This window comes from Rhopalosiphum maidis, chromosome 4 (assembly GCF_003676215.2).
Source record: "Rhopalosiphum maidis isolate BTI-1 chromosome 4, ASM367621v3, whole genome shotgun sequence".
In the NCBI taxonomy this organism is placed as follows: Eukaryota; Metazoa; Arthropoda; class Insecta; order Hemiptera; family Aphididae; genus Rhopalosiphum; species Rhopalosiphum maidis.
The window spans coordinates 18,422,979-18,444,540 of record NC_040880.1 but is presented as its reverse complement, the minus strand read 5'-3'; the positions used below and the strand labels follow the sequence as shown (position 1 = coordinate 18,444,540).

General features: G+C 27.6%; 1 protein-coding gene across 1 annotated transcript; it reads right to left on the bottom strand.

The window, feature by feature from the left end:
- Positions 1–6,489: 6,489 nt before the first annotated feature.
- Positions 6,490–20,418, bottom strand: LOC113549096. The gene is made up of 5 exons (XM_026950252.1): positions 20,385–20,418; positions 15,196–15,435; positions 14,197–14,597; positions 12,012–12,171; positions 6,490–7,091 (listed from the first exon to the last, which is right to left on the bottom strand). The coding sequence occupies exons 1-5, from the start codon at positions 20,390–20,392 to the stop codon at positions 6,827–6,829; spliced, it is 1,074 nt and encodes a 357-aa protein (XP_026806053.1). The 5' UTR covers positions 20,393–20,418; the 3' UTR covers positions 6,490–6,826.
- Between the last annotated feature and the right edge of the window lie 1,144 nt (positions 20,419–21,562).

Genomic DNA, 21,562 nt, shown 5'->3' with positions numbered 1-21,562 from the left:
TGAACTCAAGTCCACGGCCAAAGATACGGTTATTGTAAGCAATATTTTCTACGCCAAAATCTTTTATTGTATTATCCAATAGTGTAAAAATATTAATAGAATTCTGTTGTTGTATAACAATAATATTTTCAGATATTACAGCGCCAAAAGATGATCGTACGAATTAACGTGTCAAACAGAATGGTAAAAGAATCAAACAAATAGTTCAACTAAAACACGCCACGTGATATACCCAAAACTGACGACTAAAATATAATTTTGAGTTCCATTAAAGTCATTGAATTATTCATTTGTAAACTCGGTCAAAAAATATAAATTTGAGTGAGACAGCATCACATGGTTAAACTGTGTTATTTTATTTTAGTCAAAATAAATTACATGACATAATAATTTAGACAAACAAAATATCCCTACGTGTATTGACTCCCATAGTCGTATCCTAAAATAATACTTATAGTAAATTTCCTATAACTCATCAGAGTAACTTCTAATTTATTCTTAAAGTGATAATTTAAATCTAAAACTATTATCATACAATATATTAAAATGATAATGGAAAATAAACATTACCATCAAGTCTTGATGTAATGTTTTAAATTAATATTGATTAAATAAATGTAAGCACTTAAATCATACTAAGAAAAAATGTAAACAATAGTGCTGTAATAAAATGAAAACGTAGAACAATAAATTAAACTAAAACTAATTAACTAACTAGAAAAATGTATAGGTTTTCAAAATAATATATATGTTAACAATCGGTAATATTAGTTAACATGATCATTAACAACGTGTATGGACCGTAAATATAAAGTATTGATTATATGATATTTACCACTACCTAAAAATGATTTGTTAATAATTTAGGAGTATTGTCTACATAATTAATTACAAATTAAGTGGTTTGCTTAAATTAATTCAACAGTAGAGTACCTACGTAGGTAGCAAATTTATTTCTCGACGTTAAGACGTATTGCCGTTTTCACATATTGTTATTATAATCATTTATATATGCATGTAAACAACAAACATTTCCAGTCACTGTCATTGGTTATATTTTAAACCGACTCGTGTTTTATGTATAATTACTAAAACCCAATAGGATTAAACTTCACCTCACGAATTCATGTGTTTTTAAATGTTTATATTTTTGTTTAACATCTTAAAAATATAATTGGATGATCTGAATATGTAAACGCTATACGGTATTTACCAATACAATATCATCACTATTTTACATCTTTAAAACTCGAGTATTTATTAATTATTATTATAAAGTCCAAAATAGATAGAAGAGTTGGAATTTATAATATAAAAATACAAAAATAAAACAACGAATACTGATAGTATTTTACTATTTTCAGATATATACAATATACATATTATATTATTATCTTGTAGACATCGCTTGCAAGCATTAATACTCACAATACAAATCCCGTATAAGTGTAAAGTGTGGTGTTTTATGAAAAATTCTCGTATACACATTGAGGCCCCAAGGGGTTGATAGTTTGTGACGGCATTGTGACAAAAATATGTAATATATTATGCTTCAAAGAATATAAACATACACATCAACAACTCAAGACGAATATTATCAAATCACTGAACCGTTTGAAAATGAATCTATTTTCTATATAATATATATTAAATGAAAAACAAATTATCAACAGGTATAGGAGACGGAAAAAATATTATGTTTATATGTAACGTTTCTAATGTTTATTAATATTTATCTTTTAAAGAGTACGAGCTAGTTTTACTTCATTCTAAACTTATTTTAACATAATATTAAATTGTAAATATGAATTATCAATTTATCATAGACTATATAAAATCTATTAATTATTGAGTTTATTCAATTTACTAAATAACTGAGATTGACTTCATTATATTACATTATTCTTTTTTTAGATTGGATATACTAGGATGTAGAACAATACAATTCTCGGTATTTATAAACATTACTCTAAAATTTAAAGTTTTTACCTTTCTGCTGAACATTTCTTGAGAATGTAAACTACTTAGTTGCTTTATTGATCGAAATATTTTATAAAAAAAAAATACGATATGTGGTCAAAAAAAGATAAAAATTTGTAGGTAAAAGAGTCTTATAAAAAAAAATTATAAAAACCTGCAGCAAAATTGTTTTTTTTTATTGTAAACATTTGTTTTTTATGTTGTTTTATTCAATTATTTTTAATTTAATTAAATTTTTTCAAATGTTATTGTTTTAAATACAAAAACTTTGGCACTATATAGTATACTCGTATGTATAATTTATATAGGTATTCCTTCAATGTTTGAAAAAAAAATTTTGGAATTGTTTTTATAGCTTAAACCTTATATTATTTTAGTGAAATCAAAATATTTGTAAGCTTTCATAGTATAATTAGTTATTAAAAGTTTCAGAGAGAGAAAAATATGAGTATTTAAATGTAATACTGAGTATATAACATAGAGACCGATATAATTCCTCAGTTTAATTCTAAAATCGATTGAACCCAAAATGAGAACACAATGACTACTTACGAAGATCTTACAAAAATATAAGACATTGTTTAAATAAACGATTAAACGTAAATATAATGAGCTTACAATTTATTATACCTCCCTCTTTTTACCACAAGTATTAATCAAAAATTACCAACGACGAGTTAGTGTTACGCGTATTCTAATGATCTAGTTATAATAGTATATTATATTTCTATAAATACGACGACGACTTACCATTTTTTCTGATGTCATATGATTATTATTGTTATTATATTATATCGTGGTATGCTGATGTATTCGGCGCAGTAGCGTAATTTAAGTTTTTGTTTGACTAGGGCAACTACTAACTGATTTGCCGACTCAAAATTTTTTTCACGCAGTTCACATAGAATAGTGCCATAGTTGTTGAGAGGGGGAGGGGTTAATTTTCAGGTATATGAACGTCACACAAAGGATTTTTAAGTTTTAAATACAAACAATTTTGTTAAATATTTATATTCAATATATATCAAAATTTATTATATAGAATAATTGAGTAATATGTAAGTAAATAATAAATAGATAATAGGTACTTTTTAATACTGCAGATTTACATTCGCATAATATAAATACCAACAAAAAAATTAACAATAAATCTTTACTTATAAAATATCAATATTCAATATTATAATTTATAACAATGTTTCAGTAGTTAAAAATAAGACTTCTTATAAATTTTAAATGTGCCGGACTTAGGTTGCTGTAAATGTCAGACTAGGGCAAATGCCCAAGTGGCCACCCCCAAATGACGCCACTGATTCGGCGTCGAAATATAATAACATAATAATATTATTATCATAATAGAAACATCGAAACCTTTTGTGCAAAGATTGTGACAAGAAAAAACTAGGGTAGAAGGCATATAGTACGCTTCAATTTAATTTTAATCCTCACAAGTTAATCCTAAAGTTTTAATAATATTAGATTTTTTTTTTAAATTACATACTGTTATCACTATTGCTTACTTATTCGATTACAATAAAATTAATATCTCCATAAACTACTAATAATCTTAATAAACATTGTATAATTGTCCTATACACTATATTATATTGATAAGCAATACAAATATTATTTAATATTGAAAAAATATTTTGATATTTTTATCAGTTTTATATTTTTTTGAATATATTTATAGATAATTATTATATGATTGACAAATGTGCTGTTCGTAAATTTTGTTGTTATAAATGCATAATTATATTTTTAATTCAAACTTTTGCCCAAAGTCAAAGGGAATTGTGTTCCCTTAATACACAATGTACTTATTCTATTTTATTTTATTTACAGCTTTTAATTGTTTGTTATGAATGTATGTATAATATAATATTATCTGTAAATATTTCAATAATCGAGCACCCATATTAAAAAAAAATGTATTTTATTTTATTAACTGCTATATTTAATTTTTAGTTGCGCCAATCGGGAAACGGCGTTACTGCTGCAATGTTGCAGATGTTGCTAGTGCTAATATACTACATATACTACAGGAGCTACGCCTTCGTAATGACAATTTTACAGGCATAGCAAACTCTCACAGACTTTTTTTTTACCGAATAAAATATTATTATATTATGTATACAAAATTGAACAGTGGCCGTGATATTAATATATTATAATTTATAAACCAATCCACGTCCCTATGCGCTCAACAAAAATCAATCCTTGCGGTATACATAACCTATTTTAAGCTTACAATTATTTATTGGTTAATACCTATAATACAATAATTATCAATTAAAAATGGATTAAAACTGATATGTATTATAACAGAATATCATCACAAACGAAAATAATCAAATTTAATAACTAACAAATTCTTGTAGATCAACATTTAGAAAAATATCTTCGTCTCTTCAATTAGCAGTGAGAAGTACAAAATTTTTATCTATTTCCCAATGATATGCAACGACACACTTCAGTTTCAGTTAAAAATTTCAATGTGATGTTCTTTTAAAATTACCGAGACTTAACACTCATTCTCAAGTAATAGGTACTGTATATTTTAACTGTGTGGCCTATACAATGCTAATATTTTAATATTATTATAAATACAAATTATTTAATTCTATATATTCTGACTTACTATTTAATGGAACAAATGTGTTATAATAGATGATAGATAGTAATATACTATCACTATATTTTATACTAATCGGTCAATATATTTATATCAAAAAAATATATAAACTATTTAATTTCATCAAAAATTAAAAAAAAAAAAGTTAATAAACAATTTATTTGATACATAACTATGCATGTATACAGGTTTTGTTGTTTTGCTGGTTTTTCTTTACTGGTAGGTAAATGGTACATCATAACATTCATATCAAACAGTGTCTGAGAGTTTTTATAATAAGGTATAAGGTGAATCATCCTCGTGTCACACTCCTATGTTAAGAAATGTTAGCAATTACTTACAATAAAAATCTTCCGCGACCTACACAGTTAACTGACGTGCAGAAACGTACAACTATGTATATTATGTTTAAAATCGAATTTTGTATAAATTATATGTTTTTTTTATAATGATTGATTAAATGATACAATAACGATCGCAACCACTCACAATCCACATGTGAGTTATAATAATTTTACATCTATACAATATGTCGTATAATACGTTATTGCATCGTGCATATATATTTCATACACACAATGCAAGTATAATAATATATGCAGCAATATACGTGAACCTTTTTCTGGCGTCATTTATATTATGCATTCTCATACTTTTATACGACCGCTATAATACTGCCACTATTTTACCTCTGTTTTACCATTTTTTTTTTTTTTTTGATGGATAAAGCAAAAAATCTGCATAAAACAAAATTTTTTTAGTTAAAACAGATGTATATTATTGCATATAGCAAATTAAAAATATTCTATAAAAATAAAACAGAATGAATTTAACAGAAACAGAATTTGTCATCAATGTATAATATGATATATTACTTAGTAAAACTAAATTTAATCATTTTAGTTAAATACAACATTCGCTAAAACATCTATAAATACCTTACACATTACACATCTTATCTGACGCAAAAGAGGTCATGAAACGTCAAAATAATGTTTTTGAAAAAAATAACATAACTAATATTATTTTATTATTTGTTTCTAGTTTTTCAAGTATACGTACGTATATGTTAATTTATAAATTAAATTGTATTGAAAATTAGTTTACACAAAAAGCTATTATTGACTAAAAAATGTTAACTTATCAAATTGGTTAAATTTTCATTTAAAAAATATATCAACAGCCGTTAGTTATTGGGAAAGCAAACATATAATTATTTAGGAACAAAAAAATCAGTCATATTTTTTTTTTTAATTTGTATACCTTCTGTATTAATGATAACAAATATTTTTTCATCAATTTGTATTTTTATGTTTGAATTAATTAAATTAAATATATTAAATTCAAACTTAATTTAAGATAAATCTGTTCAAAGTAAAAACATTTTTGGTCTTATGACTCCTTTTTTTATAAAATTTTAACGTATGTATGAATGTTTAGACACACATAAATTGTTAGTAAATTGCTTGTTAATACTACACTTGTTATATTATGTTTATATATATATATATATAGTTGGGAATAAAATGGAAAAACAAATACTATTTATTAATTTTAGTAGCTAGTAGTTTTGTGCACCTGCCATCATAATATGTCTAGTGAAACACGTAATAAATAATGGTGTGTAAACATTTTTTTTTTTTTTTTGTTATTTATATTACATTGGTCATTAATCATTACGCACAGTAAATTTACAATCACCTATTTTTATCGTTCATCACGATTAAAACATATTATTAGAATTCTGATTAACATTGGTTGTTTATTGATTTTGAAAAATAATTAGTTTATACTATTATTTTTTAAATCATAATAACATAACTTTATTTTATTTAATTTTCGATATAAAAATTGAAATAAAATAAGCAATAAAATGGTTTTTGGCAGACTTTTATTTAAAAAACAAAATACTGGAGAAATCGATATAAAATCAAAGTGTACTAACGCCTGTAAGTCTGTTAGCTATATTACATAAACCTGGAATGACAGTAAATGATTTCGTGTGCGATTCGACATCGGTGCATTGTTGTACATCATTACAACATTATACGATTAACGTAATAATACAATTGGACATTTTAATAATGAGCTGCGTCTATAGGTATTTGCAAAAATATATTATTCAATGGACGTGCACGTGGATCTCTCGGGTGAACGGACGCGGACAAAGGTTTAAGTTTAAATAGGTGTTGTAAATTATGGTCGTCGCGACTACTGTATAGTTTTTCCAGTGTCAGTGTCCGGAAAACGAGCTAGTCTGTTATCGAAAAACCGCACAGTGCCCATTTTACGTTGTCTCCTCTTCACCCACCTATTTCCGCCATTGACGAAATTTCCTGACGGCAGTGGCAAATCGTCGTTATCCAGCAGCACCACGAACGCGTCCGTCCGATCGACCTTCTTTGCATCGCCACTAGTTGTGCAGTCCACTACTTCCAGACGAAACTCCGGTCTTTTTACAATGCGTCTGGGACGTCTGAAAAACAAATCTCCAAGATTAGGTCAAACAACATCAATAATTATTATTATAATCATATATTTATTCAATTTATTTTCGTTCAAACAGGCATTTTTTTTTTTTTAATAGCAATAAGTAATAACAATACAGTATTTTTATAAACGAAACGGTATATTGTCAATGTAATAGCACATTACCCGAATGTAAAACGAACACGTAAACAATAAATTATAATTGGCATTATATAATAAAAGAATTTTTTTTTTTTTGGTCAATGGTCAAACGAATGGAATTGGTCAATGAAACGCGAATTGAATTCGAAATAAGTACAATTTCTGCAGGTTAGGTACACATTTTAAAATATCATTTCTTTGTGGTTATAAAACCGCGTCCAAGCTTATTATCACAGGCCATGTATGCCGTTTTATTTATGTACACTATATCGTACATTTATAACAATATAATATATATATATATATAACAGTCTACATATTATACGTATGTACAGATTTGTTGATTCTGATTCCGTAACGAGAATATTGCATGATTTTTCGGTTCAAATAAAAAAAGAGAAATTCAGTCGACAATTGTTAATTATTAATGTGTACCTCGGTGTATACTCCAACCGTATTCAAACGCTGTACATTCCGTTCCAAATTTCGGGTCACCAATATTAGTCAGTAGCAGGTGGTAATATGTAAAGGATATTAATGCCTTAGTGAATAAAATACATATTTTACCGGTGTATGACGTGTCAAACGCTAAAACTCGTGTTGGACGTTGTCAAAGTTATTTTCGTCATACGTATATTGCTTTTGGTAAGAGTTGGGAGTACTTGACAGTTTGTTACACTTAATCAATTTCAACCTAACGCTTAACACGAATATTTCGCATTCAGAAAACGGGATGGAGTTTATCACCGATAAAGTAATTACAAAGCTGCCATCGCGTTCGATGTGAGATGGCCTGAGACAAAGCACGTATCGACTTTTTCTCTTCGTCGCAAACAAATTGAAATAAAAAGATTAGCTTGAGCAAATAATCTAGCTTAAAAGTAAACGACACATAAATAATATTATACATTTATAACATTAAAAGCTACGTAATTTTATACGACGGCGCTTTATATGCAATTTTAATACACAAAATGAATTTAGGTAAAAACATAACCTAGTTTATACATAGTAATACTATATACTATAATATAAAATCAATGCCAATATGCTACAACTTAAAAAACCGGAAATAATATACACAAAATTACTGTTCAAATTGACGGCTGACTACATTTATTTAATAAAATAATGTAAAGTAAATATTTCGCTATTTTAACAGACTATCAGAGAAAGACAAAAATGGTATTTTAAAAATTTAAAGTTGAAAACAAATGATTTATCTATGATTTATTCGATTTAAAAAAAAACAGATTCCACCCGAGAGGATTATAATTTCAATGAAATTTGATCGCATCTGAAGATCGATGCACAAAGGTTCCATACGTTTAGCTTTACATCGTAAAGCTTATAAAAAAAATCACTGAATTTTTTATTTACCTAACCTTCATTTTTATCTATTTATCAATTAATATTATTTAAATTAGACATTTTTTCTATGGAATTTAAAACCATCTTTATGGTTATTTTGTATATATTTTTACGTTACTTGAAATTTAATCTAGAAAAGCTATTTACATACATTCTTTTATGGTGCAATAAAATTGATGCATACTTCTTTAATTTGTTATTTGCACTGATACAAAAGATGTATATAATTCAAGTGGTCTAAAATATTTTTAAGTGATAACCCTCTTCTTTTTGAGTTTTCTTTCGGTACTTATATGTAACTTGAAATCGCTGATTGCAGTAACTTTAATAATATTTAATAATTAATATAGCTAACATGACCCGTGCGTACAAACGTTAACTAGTGTATGAGGCGTTTTTCGAAAGTATATTTTTCAGCGTACACACATCCAAACACAATAAATAACTAGTATACCTCTATTATAGTTTCGTGCATGCATAACATAATATCATAGCATTATCATATAATAACAATTTTTTTTCGTATAGCTAAGACTTTATATAACAAACACTGGATAAAGCTATAGCGTACATCACGCGTTGTCTGCGGTTGAAGCAGACCTATTCTACCCATTCTGTCACGATGTATTTTTTGCACGTACGTCAGAAATGAAATAGATAGCGCTTGACGAAGAGTATATTATCTAAAGTAGTGGTAATATAATTGTGGTTATATATTACCACAAACACTTAATGTTTTGCGCATGCGCAGTGGTAACATCGAGGCCCAGTTACTATACTTGAAGATTTTAAATCATAGTATTATCCAGTGTGTATTATCCAAAGCGAAAACGCTGCTCTTTCATTATTATAATCATCAATATTATTATATTATTCTCCGTTGTTTCTTCCACGTATTACAATTCAACGAACTCATTTAATTTTAAAATTTGTATATTCCAATTTCTATAAACTGTTTTTCAAATTCCGCTCCTTTTTCGAAGTATTTTTATTTTCATTTAAAATTGTACACAAATGACTGATGAGATACAATAACAAAATTCAGATTCCATGATAGTGTTACTTGGAATTTATATTATTTAACTTTGTATTCATACTATTTCCCTGTACTTTTTAAAACATTTTATAATACTACATTTATGTAAAAAAAAAAACAATAAATTATTACAATTTTTTCTTTAATCATATTGTTTTTCATGCAATTGACACTTGTTACATTACGATTTTTTCCATTTAAAACAATTAGGACTTTATACGTATCGAAAAAATGAAATTGAAAAAACATATTTAGTTATATTCTTTTCTCAATATTTTAAACATTTACTATTTGATATGTTTCAAAGTAAACGTCATGTTATAAAAAACTATTGTAATAAGAATATATGATATTATTTATTTATTTTTAATATTATTGTTTTGTTATTTAAATCAGCGATCTATTCTGTTACTATTACAATAGACCACAAATAAACTCGTGGTATATTTTAATAAAATACACTTTTTTATATATATTATTGTTATGAACAAAATAAAGTCGAACTTTTAAAACTTTTAAAATATAAAATCATTAAATCTTATTTTTATATTTGATTCGGCGTACATTTTGTGTTATGGTTGAAAGAAAAATTTTTCTGGTTGAACAAATCCATTATGTTGAATTTCATTAAATATTAAGTTGTTTATAAGACTATTAGAAAAAGAATTTTTAATAATACTTACTTATAGAATATTTATTTCAAGAATTTTTTTTACTTCTAAATCATCTATGTATTATTTTATTATGATTTTAATATAAACCCTCAAATTCTAAATATATTCAAGCTATCAAATACAAAGAATAATATTAAAACTTATAAAATTAATTTTCTCAAAAATTGTTTATTGTTTATTACTATTATGAGTTATGACGTTTACAAAACAATTCAAAGTAAATCGTATTAATTATTATAAGTGAATTATTTCTCATATTAAAAGCTACGACGCTTTAATAATTCTAAACAAATTATATTTACGTATTAACTATACTTTTCCACGAAGATAATATAATATAATCAGAAACACAAATATAAATGAAACCAAACGATTAAATAATTATTTAAAATATTGTTTATCTCCTGTAAATTTAAAGTGTATATAACTTTATAAGTTATAATAATTTGGTGTTTGGAAAAATTTCTCTCATTACATTGTTATACATGATGATACACCAAATATGTTCACAACCATTTTTTTTTCATTTAATAATGAATTTATTCAACTTATGATCTTTGAAACTTTTAAGTATATTTCATGATCTTAGTTATTATACTTAAGTTATTTATAACATTTAAGAAGTGCCGTGTTACCAACTCCCTTTTTTCAAATGGGTATTACCATATTTTTAGCATATTTGAATATTTCGATATATTTAAAATCTAAATCATTATTTGAACTAAAAGTTTTTGAGTTATTTGTATTAGTACTAAGGATAATAGGTCCATAATAATAGATTTATATTTAGTTTATAAGATGTAGGAACTGTGATGATTTAAAAAAATTATAGTAATTAATATTAATTTAACATAATATATTTTGTTTATATTATTTTATTTTACGTCTGAATGTAATAAGTGCTTTCATATATTTTATCATTTTTAAGGGCTATTAATTATTATCTATATGACATTGTAATAATTTAAAACTATTTATACTCATTCGAATTTTTATGTATATACAATGTATATTATACATAATCATTTTTACAAAAATCATTTGCTTTGTAATTTACCAAAAGGTTAGTACAGGAGGTATAATAAATTGGTTTTAATTTGAAAAAAAATATAATTTTGTACCTCCTTAAAGGTGTTATAATCTAAGTATTGGAAAATATTATGATCCTTAATTGTAATTGAAAACTCTAAAAATTAAAGTTTATTTATATTCATTATTAGAGAAATGTATGGCTATAAGTATTGTGCATACTCGATAAACTACCCTTTATGTATAGATAATTGATTAATTGATAGTTTAAATTTTTTCTTAACTTTTATTTCCGCGTTAATATGCACTAAATGCTATAAGAAACCACAAACCAAGTCTGCTTATATAATATAGCAAAGCGTATTTAGCCTTTTAACGAATTAAAACATTTATTTCATAAAGCGCAGCAGTCTAGCTATTAACTTACACATCGCATCTAGTTCAAAACTATGGACTAGTTCAAAAAAACGTGGGTCGTCGAGTGTGCGAGGTCATAATGTTTGCACACAAACACCTTGTGAGTATTTCAATCCCACCGTAGAACTTCCCCACACAAAGCTTAAGCGTTCAGCCATATTATTGTCAAGTCAAGCAGTCACACAACATCATCTGCACACAACTATAAATTATAGACATTAATGTACGTCGAATTTACTCGGTTCGGGGCTGTCCACCGGCGACGGCGATAAACCGCGCGGGCCGAAGCAGCATGCCGCTGTCCCGGGTCATGATCATTTCCTTCATACTCTCATCGAACGGCTGCCGTCTTGTGGTTGGACTACTTGACTTCTTCGGCGTGGTTTCTTCGTTCTGGTCTTTGCGGCCAAATATAGGAGATTTATTATCATATGAAACGTACATGACGTATCAGACACATAGCAACTGAATCGTTTAATCGGTCGAAGTTTGGAAGTAGCGAGAATTAGGTAAAACGGGAAAATGGGTATTAAAAGATTCCTCGGGTCGAAAACAATAATAATAATAAAAAAAAAATGTAATTTATACGTTAAATTCCGTCACGAACGGCCTTTTCCTATATTCAAACACCCTTTATTTTATCGTTTTTGTCGTAAACCTAATAACCCGAATTCATCATGTCCCATACTACGCGTGCCAACACATTATCGAAACTCTGTCGAAAACACGCGTTTAACAACATCGTATATACGATGTCGAAACGATATGGCCCTCTCCGGACTTGCTATTTTTGATAGAAAAGGAACAAAATAAGCATCTTTATGAGCAATAAAATACATCATAATATGTATATTATTATAATAATATATCGGTCGAATTCACGGCACAAACACGTTTTATTACAATTATTATATTGTCAGTGCACGACTGTTATTGCATACCTAGCGTACACAGGCACGTGACTGTCGTTAGACGGATTACAAGTGCCGCAATAAACACACTGGACATAAGCGAATCCGGTTAGGTAAGATTCAAAGGTTAGAAAAAAGTTACGACCGTTGATGCACAACAAATAATATATGAGGATTTCCTCGACAGAGTGCACGCGCTTCCTGATATTATGAAAACGAACTTATTATTTTTGTTGTAGTGTTGGGAATTCAAGACGTCCTAACGGTCGATCGAAGATCGATATTTTATACTATTGTCACGCGCAAGACCATTAAAAAATCAAGTGCCATTGCTATTGTGGTCGTCGGACGAACGGGTCGAGTACCTATCTACGCGTATGGGTTATATATGAATTTGCTATTGAAATTTTCCGGAAGTGTCACATGTCACGATAAAACATTTTTCGTGTGCGACACAAGTATCCTTGGATCGTATACAGGTATCAATATCGAAAGACTATATTTTGTTATATTTACGCACGTCGGGTATAGGTACGTGAACACGCTCACACCTTATCGGGGACAATCGTCTTTAAAATCGGAAAGGAAAAGAAACGATTTTCAGTGAAACATACAAAGGAATACGGTTAAGTTTTATCAGAAACGGGTGCTCGCTTGTAAATATTCTTCGATGCATTTTCATTGCCTTCTTCTCGGAAATTACAATGCGGACATTCAAAAAACGACTTCTAGGTAGTCTGATCTATATAAATTACAGTACAGCGGACGGGTTCGATTTTTAACGCATGGAGAGGTGCAAAAGTTTTTAGGTCGTCTGAAAAAAACCCCATTTCTAAAAGGAAAAAACATATATAAGTACTGTACGCGTCGTAAACAAGCTACAACCATATAGCTGAATCTATGACTTTCGTCCCAGTATGCTTCGGACACTTCACCTTTTATCTCATATTTATATACATCACAATTTTCCCTTTATCCCTTCGAAAACAATCACAAAATTATATATCAATTTAAATAATTATGATAGTTGACATGGACGATTTGTATTAATTAGCAAACCACTTATCATAATTAATCGTAATTTGACCATCCTTAAATAATTCATAATATAATTATCATAGAGAGTTTAAAATCCTCCATCACTATGGGAATATACCGATAGAAACAGAGAAATAAAAAATTTATATATAGATTAATTCGATTTATAAAATCAAAGTTATACACTGATAATTTAATAATAGATTTAAAAATATTGTGCTACGAATATTATTAATAGTTTCCAACGATGATGTGAATAACAAAAGTCGGCCTACATTACGAGTGTTAGCTTTCAAAATCACCTTATACGCAATAATATACAATTGAAATGTGAAGTGACTGTCAGTTCTCTATGGTACACCCTGTACAATGAGCATATTTATAAATATGATTAATGATATATTTTGTTTTTGACTATTGTGCTTGATGACAGTATTACTTAACCTATATATTAATATTATTGAACGCATATACCTTGTTCGGTGACGTCCGGATGCGGGGTAACCGGATACTTGCGATAGTTGGCCATTTGCTCGGTCTCGCCATCCATAAGCCCCTCGTCCACCTTCAGCCCAGTACCCGGTCGCAGGTTGTCTGCCCGCCGACCGTCCGGATGTGGCACATACTGGTCGTGCTGCTCGGACCGGGCGCCGACGCCTTCCGGTGCGGGGTCGTCTGCGCACACAAACGGCCCAATGTGACTTCCCTGCCGGGCAGCCACATTCCGCTCTCTGGGACCGTCTTGGTACCGTTCGGCGTACTCAGCGCTGAATTCAGCATCACCCTCCACCTGCAGCTCGTCTTTGGGCACTGCTGCGTGCCGCCTATTGACGCTCATTTCCTCAGCCGTCCGGTACGGTGGTTCAAAATGGCACCTGCGATGTCATATACATAAAAAATTTCATTTTGCTCTTATCGTAACGATCAATATTATTATCACGATCAAAAATAAAAAAAAAATTCTAAAAAATATTTTTGTATAAATATCGAATATCGAACAATTAATTGTTTTTCATATGTATATTTTTTGAAGCCTAATGGATGAACTTATATTTTGATATAGGAAATTAGCCAAGTGGTACTTTACAGAATTCAAGGTGCACTATTCCACCCGTTTAAACTTTAAATGATTTTTAACAGGAAAAAAAAACAATATTAAATTCAATAGTATTGTACTTTTAATTAATATTAAAATTTTAAATTTATACTTATTAAATACTTAATTCTAGGAAAATCCCTATTAAATAAGTATACCTTATAAGTGTTATACGTACAGTTATAACAACTTCGGTGGAATGAACCAAAATATTAAATTATTCGGGTAAAATAATCAATATTTAATTAACATGTTATATAAATATATATATATGTGTGATCCCCTCTTTAATATCTATGGTAAGAACAAACAAGTAATCCATCGACAACGTAACCTAATCAAAAATTAAAGTTAGGTTACAATACTGCTGGGCTTGCCTGTATTCGGTGTCAAATGACGGGCTGGCCGATAAGCTGATCGGAGGCTGCGGTGGCGGCGCGACAACCCCGTCAGGTCCGGTCCCAAACTCCTTCCGCCGATACTTGTGCAACTGATCGACAGTCACTACCGGTTTGTGGTTGTACCAGTACTGCAAACGGCCCAATGACTGTTGACGGTGCACGGACGCCGGTCGATCTTGTTGTAGTTGCCTCCTGTTCTTGCCACCCTTCCGATACCTAAGTATTATATTATATATGTGTATAATGGGTTAAATGGCATAAAATAGTTAAGTTTATAGTTTATACTTTTATTACGACCTTAAAAATTTAAATATACCATAATATTATAATTTTATGCTATGAAAAATCATAAAATGTTCGTTTATACAATATATATGGATAGGTATAGTATTAAAATCACAAAAAACAAATTCCCGTAAATTTAATACATATAACCTCAGTAATATCATATAAATTTCGTGACGAAATTACAAACTCTATGGAATAATTTTACAATATTACGCTTCAATAATTTGTAAATCCCATTAAATTAAATGGTTTAATCGTCTAATATTAAGTGAATATATTATAATTGTACAGAAAATATCAAATACGTTTATTTAATATTTCTTAGAATATGATTATTTTAAAATAAAATAATAACGTTAAAATATAATATTTTACGTATAGTACAATTTAAAAACAGTATTCGTTTTATCTCCAGAATGTCAAACATATTTCTAAATTATTTTGTTATATTTTACATTCCAAAAAATGTTTGCAAAATAAAACGACATCTAAATCCTAGCATTGTATTAAACATATTTTTACGTATAACTTAAAACTTGTTGACATTTAGCTGTAGTTAATATTTCAATTTAATTTTAAAATTCTGTATTTTTATTTTATTATGTATTATAATATTTCGATGAGATATTTCCTCATATTTCCATCTGTTAAAATCTATAGATAGTATAGTTATAACTTATAGGTCGTCGTTAGACAACATTTAAAAAATGTAAAAATGTTATCCTTGAATTAATAATGGTAATGTAAAACTCCATAACTGTGCAGTCGTGTTTTGATTAGTTTTACTTTAAAACTTCAAAAGGCAATTTCGATTGCCGATGTGATGGATTCATGACGACGCATTTACTGTGTTTTGTGCTCTCAACAAGAACTAGTACTACAATAATAATATCGTTATTTACAACAAACAGCTAGTGCACAAACTAACGGCAATATCGTTATTGAAATCGCTACTCATTATAAGGTTTTGATGACGATGTCATTCTTTCAGAATACAATAGAAGAGTACAATCAGAATATTTTGATTATCGAAAATATTATGGTATCTTGTACTCTAAGTGTACTCTTGAATGATTTTGTTCTGGAAACCGACAAAACTTTGAATTCCTATTTACATTTCTTCGACTTGTTTAAGAAAAAAAGGCTTTTAACTTTCGTTGTAAATTAATTTATCAAATAAAATAAAACACTTGAGAAAATTAACAACATAAAAAAAGTTCTCCGATTAAGCCAACAGTCATTTATAAATATAAGGGAAATTATTTTAAATTATTGTCATTATTACAAGTAGTCTACTTGAATTATCTACTTGAAGTAGATAATTTTTATGGGCTACCAGGCCCGTAGTGCGAAAATAATCCAAACTTATCAATCGAATTAGACTGCAAGAATGAAGAATATTGAATAAAAAAGCAATAAAACAAAATGTTCACGTTGTTTGAGTAATTTATTGCGGTGTATCGCACGATGTTTGACTAGCAACGTATTACATAGGTACATAAATATCGTGTGTTTTAAATATTTACTTTAATTATATTTACAATACCTACTTTCCCAGAATAAATTGAATGGGAAATTTAGATAAAAGCATACATGTTTTCATAGTGTTATTATTTAAAACGACAATAAATGTAGATAAAAATAAAAAAACAATATCGATGCGATAAGCACTTGTTTAAATTCTTAAAACGTAGTTATTTTTGTGAACTCAAAAGAATAAAAGTTTAGGTTTGGTTGAATTTGTTATGTGTATACATTACATAATTATATTTATATAAGTATTATTTTTTTCAAAAAATTCAAAATAAATATTACATTAAAATCGTCGTCCAATATACCAACTTTAACAATAATTATCCGACAACTTTACACTTTAATTTATACTATAATTTATAATCTATTACCTTCTACTAAGCAGTAAAAATGTTAATAATATAATTTTCCGGATGGAAAAATGTAATATGGAAGTATATAACGCGTGTATAATAATATTATGTATGTACGTACTAATGTATTGTGCAAATGACACGCAAATTACTATGAGAAATCGTGTTGGCCTTGAGTATTTTGGTTCATAAGATATTACATTTTAATAACTTGTGATCCCAAAAATACTGATAAGTTTTCCCGAATACAGTATAAAATATGAACGAAGTTTCATAAACTAATTTAATCAAAACTGGCGACAGCAGTAACGTGTGGTATACTATATAAGTTGTAATGATATTTTATTAATTCTACTCGTGCATCGAAAGTTTGTCGGTAGAAAAATATTATCAATTGTTATTTTAAAATATGTTCTAAATAAAAATTAATATAACAGCTATAGATACTCACTCTTTACCACGAACGCTAAAAAGCGAATAAACGTTAATGAAAAGATGTGTTACGTATTTATGTACGAAAATGTTTGCAAAGAAAAATTACCACCCAATCGTATCAAAGGACGGTATTACAATTGCGAATAACTGTAAAAAGAGTTATAAATTATTATATACTTTCAAGTTTTTTCACCCTTTGCAATGACTCCTTAATGACTATTACACGCTGCATTTACCTTGAACTCAAATGAAATATAACAATAAATCATATCCAACCTATCTATTAAAAAAAAAATTGCTCAGTGAATTTTTTATTTTTAATATTTATATGATATAACAATCTATAATATTATATTGGATTATGTTCATCATTTTTATTTGTTAGAATATTTTATTCTCGTTGCCAAATCAACAACATTGATATGATCGCATCGATAGGATTTACGCTTGGAAGGACCATACTTAATAAGGTACTTATTATTTTACAATATATATCATACAAATAAATTATAATAATATTTTATATACATATTTACCAAATTTATGCAATAATAAACATATATTTGCATTGTAAGCAACTTTTCATTAATTTTTATAAATTAATCATAATAATGTATTTAATGTTTGTTTACAATAAATTGTAATAATAAATTAATCAAATAAACCATTCGTTGTATGTACATGGATATTTTCTTATAAATATTTAATAAAAAATATTCTCTTAAAACTAAAATTATCGCCTACACTAATTTTTCGTCTTCATTTAGAAAACGGAAGAAGACTACTATTTCTAAAAATAAAGGAGAATTTGTAAATACTTTATATAATTTAAAAAATGTATAAAATATAAAACTTGGTTAAAATATTTCTAAGAAAAAAATTAATATTTTCGTAATATAGTCACTATAATATTATAACAAACATACACGACAATACAATGTACATATATAAATATACGCGTATCAATGTCATCGGGTTGAGTGACTTTTACAATAAAAGACAAAAGCCCAGAAGGCACACATTCCCATATTTCTAACACGTATAAACGATGTCACGTCTTTACTTTATCATATTTTATTGTCGTGTATTGTATACGAACGATATCAGATAACTGTTTCTGTAAAATTGTTTTCACTATCATCTTATACTCATGTTAATACAATAAAGTACACGAATACTAATAATATATTCAATGTACTTCAATATTTTCAGTATCTTTTTTCTTTTTCTTTTTTTAATACCTATGCAATACCTTGTTTCCTTTAAACGCTTAACAATTTAAAATTATACATTACTGGTTCATATTTTGATTACTTACGGTTTAATAATACTCAGCAAAATCGTATCTCCATTTAAACACACACACAAATTTTACCGATATGTAATCCACTTTGCCTGAATATTATGTAAGGCAGTTGATTGTGTTTTTAATAAGAAGATTGTTTAGAAATGTCAGTAATTTAAAAATTTATTCGAAATGCACTTATGCAATCCCGTTTTTAGGTAAAGGAATCAAACATTGTTTAGAATTGTTTTTCTAGTTCGATAACTTATAAATTTTCATAAACTTTAAAAATAATAATAATAGATTACTGTCTATCTTTTTCCTCAATGTGATGTGTGTGAAGCGGAACAAGTTCCCCATATATTCCGATTTCCGGTAAATTTGTCATGGTCGTTCATACCTAATATTTACTTTTTGTACATAATTAGTTTATTGCTAATTTAATGTAGGCTATAAATTGGTAAAATTTCAGAGGAGTTTACGAATAGATAAATAAGAACTATACTTTGATCGGTGAAACATTGCAATTAAACTTAGGTTAATTTAATACAAAAGATGTGTAACAAATAGCACTATTTTCATTTAAACAATTAAAAAGCGCTTTTACTAAACTGAGAAGTAAATGTCAATATTTCTTTATGGGTGGGTAAATTTGTGGAGTGCATCAAAACCAAACTCGTGTAAATAACAAAATAAAAACAATAACAAAAAACAAAGCACGTTTATGCGAGAATTGCAGAAAATTATAGGTTCCTACACTCAAAATATATATACAATAAGCACGTCAACGTAACTTTTGAGTTCTATCAATATAAATATGAGTTACAATTATATTTTCCAAACCACCGAATACGTCGTGTCTATATAATAAGTTTTTTTTTTTATAACAACGCAATCAGATGGTTGTGTAGTAAGTAATCAGTACTAAAATAGTATGGTACGCCTAAAAACTAAATCAATAAAATACAATACTATCAATGTGCGTAAACATTAAAACAACATAATTCAGAGACATATTTAAGAATTTTGCGCCCCAGCTAAGATAAATCTAAATACCGTATTATATCAAAATGCTCTCCAAAATTCAAATTTTACCGCCACCCTAAATACGTCTCTCACAGCATTAATGATTCTTTAAAATCGGGAAATAATTATGTCAGCGATGTAGAAAACCTGTAGTGTACTAGCTCATTTTTACTTTGATATCAAAAAATAAAAATTGTAATTAAACTAAAATAGTTAAAAGTTATACTATATTCCTATCGTCTCACCTGGACATTGTGGAACTGACGGTCGTCTGATAGTGCTGACGTGCAAGTACTAAAACAGTTCTTTTCCCACGTAAATACTTATTGTGTGGTTATCGTTTTAGTTTGAAGGTCGTCCGTTGTTTCAAGACTGCACCCTAAAATAGGTTACGGGGTCGATTTGTATCTACCAGCTATGAAGTTTTGTAGACACGCATAATGTCTACGACAAAACGTGGAAATGGCAATGTAACAACGCGAGGTTTACTCGAAAATAATTCATTTTACGGAAACATTGTACAGACATTATTACAATTAAACATAATTTAAACATTTGAACTTTTAAGTGATCGATTAACGGTGAAAATGTTAAAACACACTTTTGGACCTACGTTTTAATTGTAAAGTACGCTTAGACATTGTTCCACAAACAATAACGACAGCCACATTATCACTTCTAAAACATAATCATTAACAACTACATAATATATTATGATATTATATAATCGTCACAACTATTAATAATAGTCGACAAACTAAGACATCCACTTTATATAATTAATATCACTACAATAGTAATAATGTATTTTAAGATTATAAAGTGATATTTAACTATACATTTTACATTAACTACAAAATATTAAATTCAATTTTCAATTTTCATATTCATTGAATCATAAATACTTAATAAGCTTATTTTAATTGCTTATTGTAAAATATCATGCATTTAAATAAAATCTAAGTGAAAAAACGTTTAATATTAAACAATAATAAAAGTACCTATCTTTTTTTGGCCTCGGCTTCAGTGTTCATTAATGCTTCGTGTATTACAAATTACATTAGTTCACATTTTTTTTTTAATATATATATATATGCATAGTTTTCAATAATTTATCTAATTTTAAATTTTAATAAATATTTTGTGTTGTCCTAGTTGAGTGCTTCTGACAAAATACAGAAAATTTCAGCTTCTTTTAAAATATTTAATTTTTATAATTCATATACGTAAATGTAATATAAATATATAATAATAGTTTTAAAATATAAATATAAAAAAAAATGTTTGGTTAATTTTATAGTCAATATAGTATTATTGTTGAATTATTTAATTATATATAAATATTTGCATTGTATAAAAAAAAAATCATAACACTATAATACAATTCGAATGATTTCCAAAATACCAATAAAAACTCCAATAT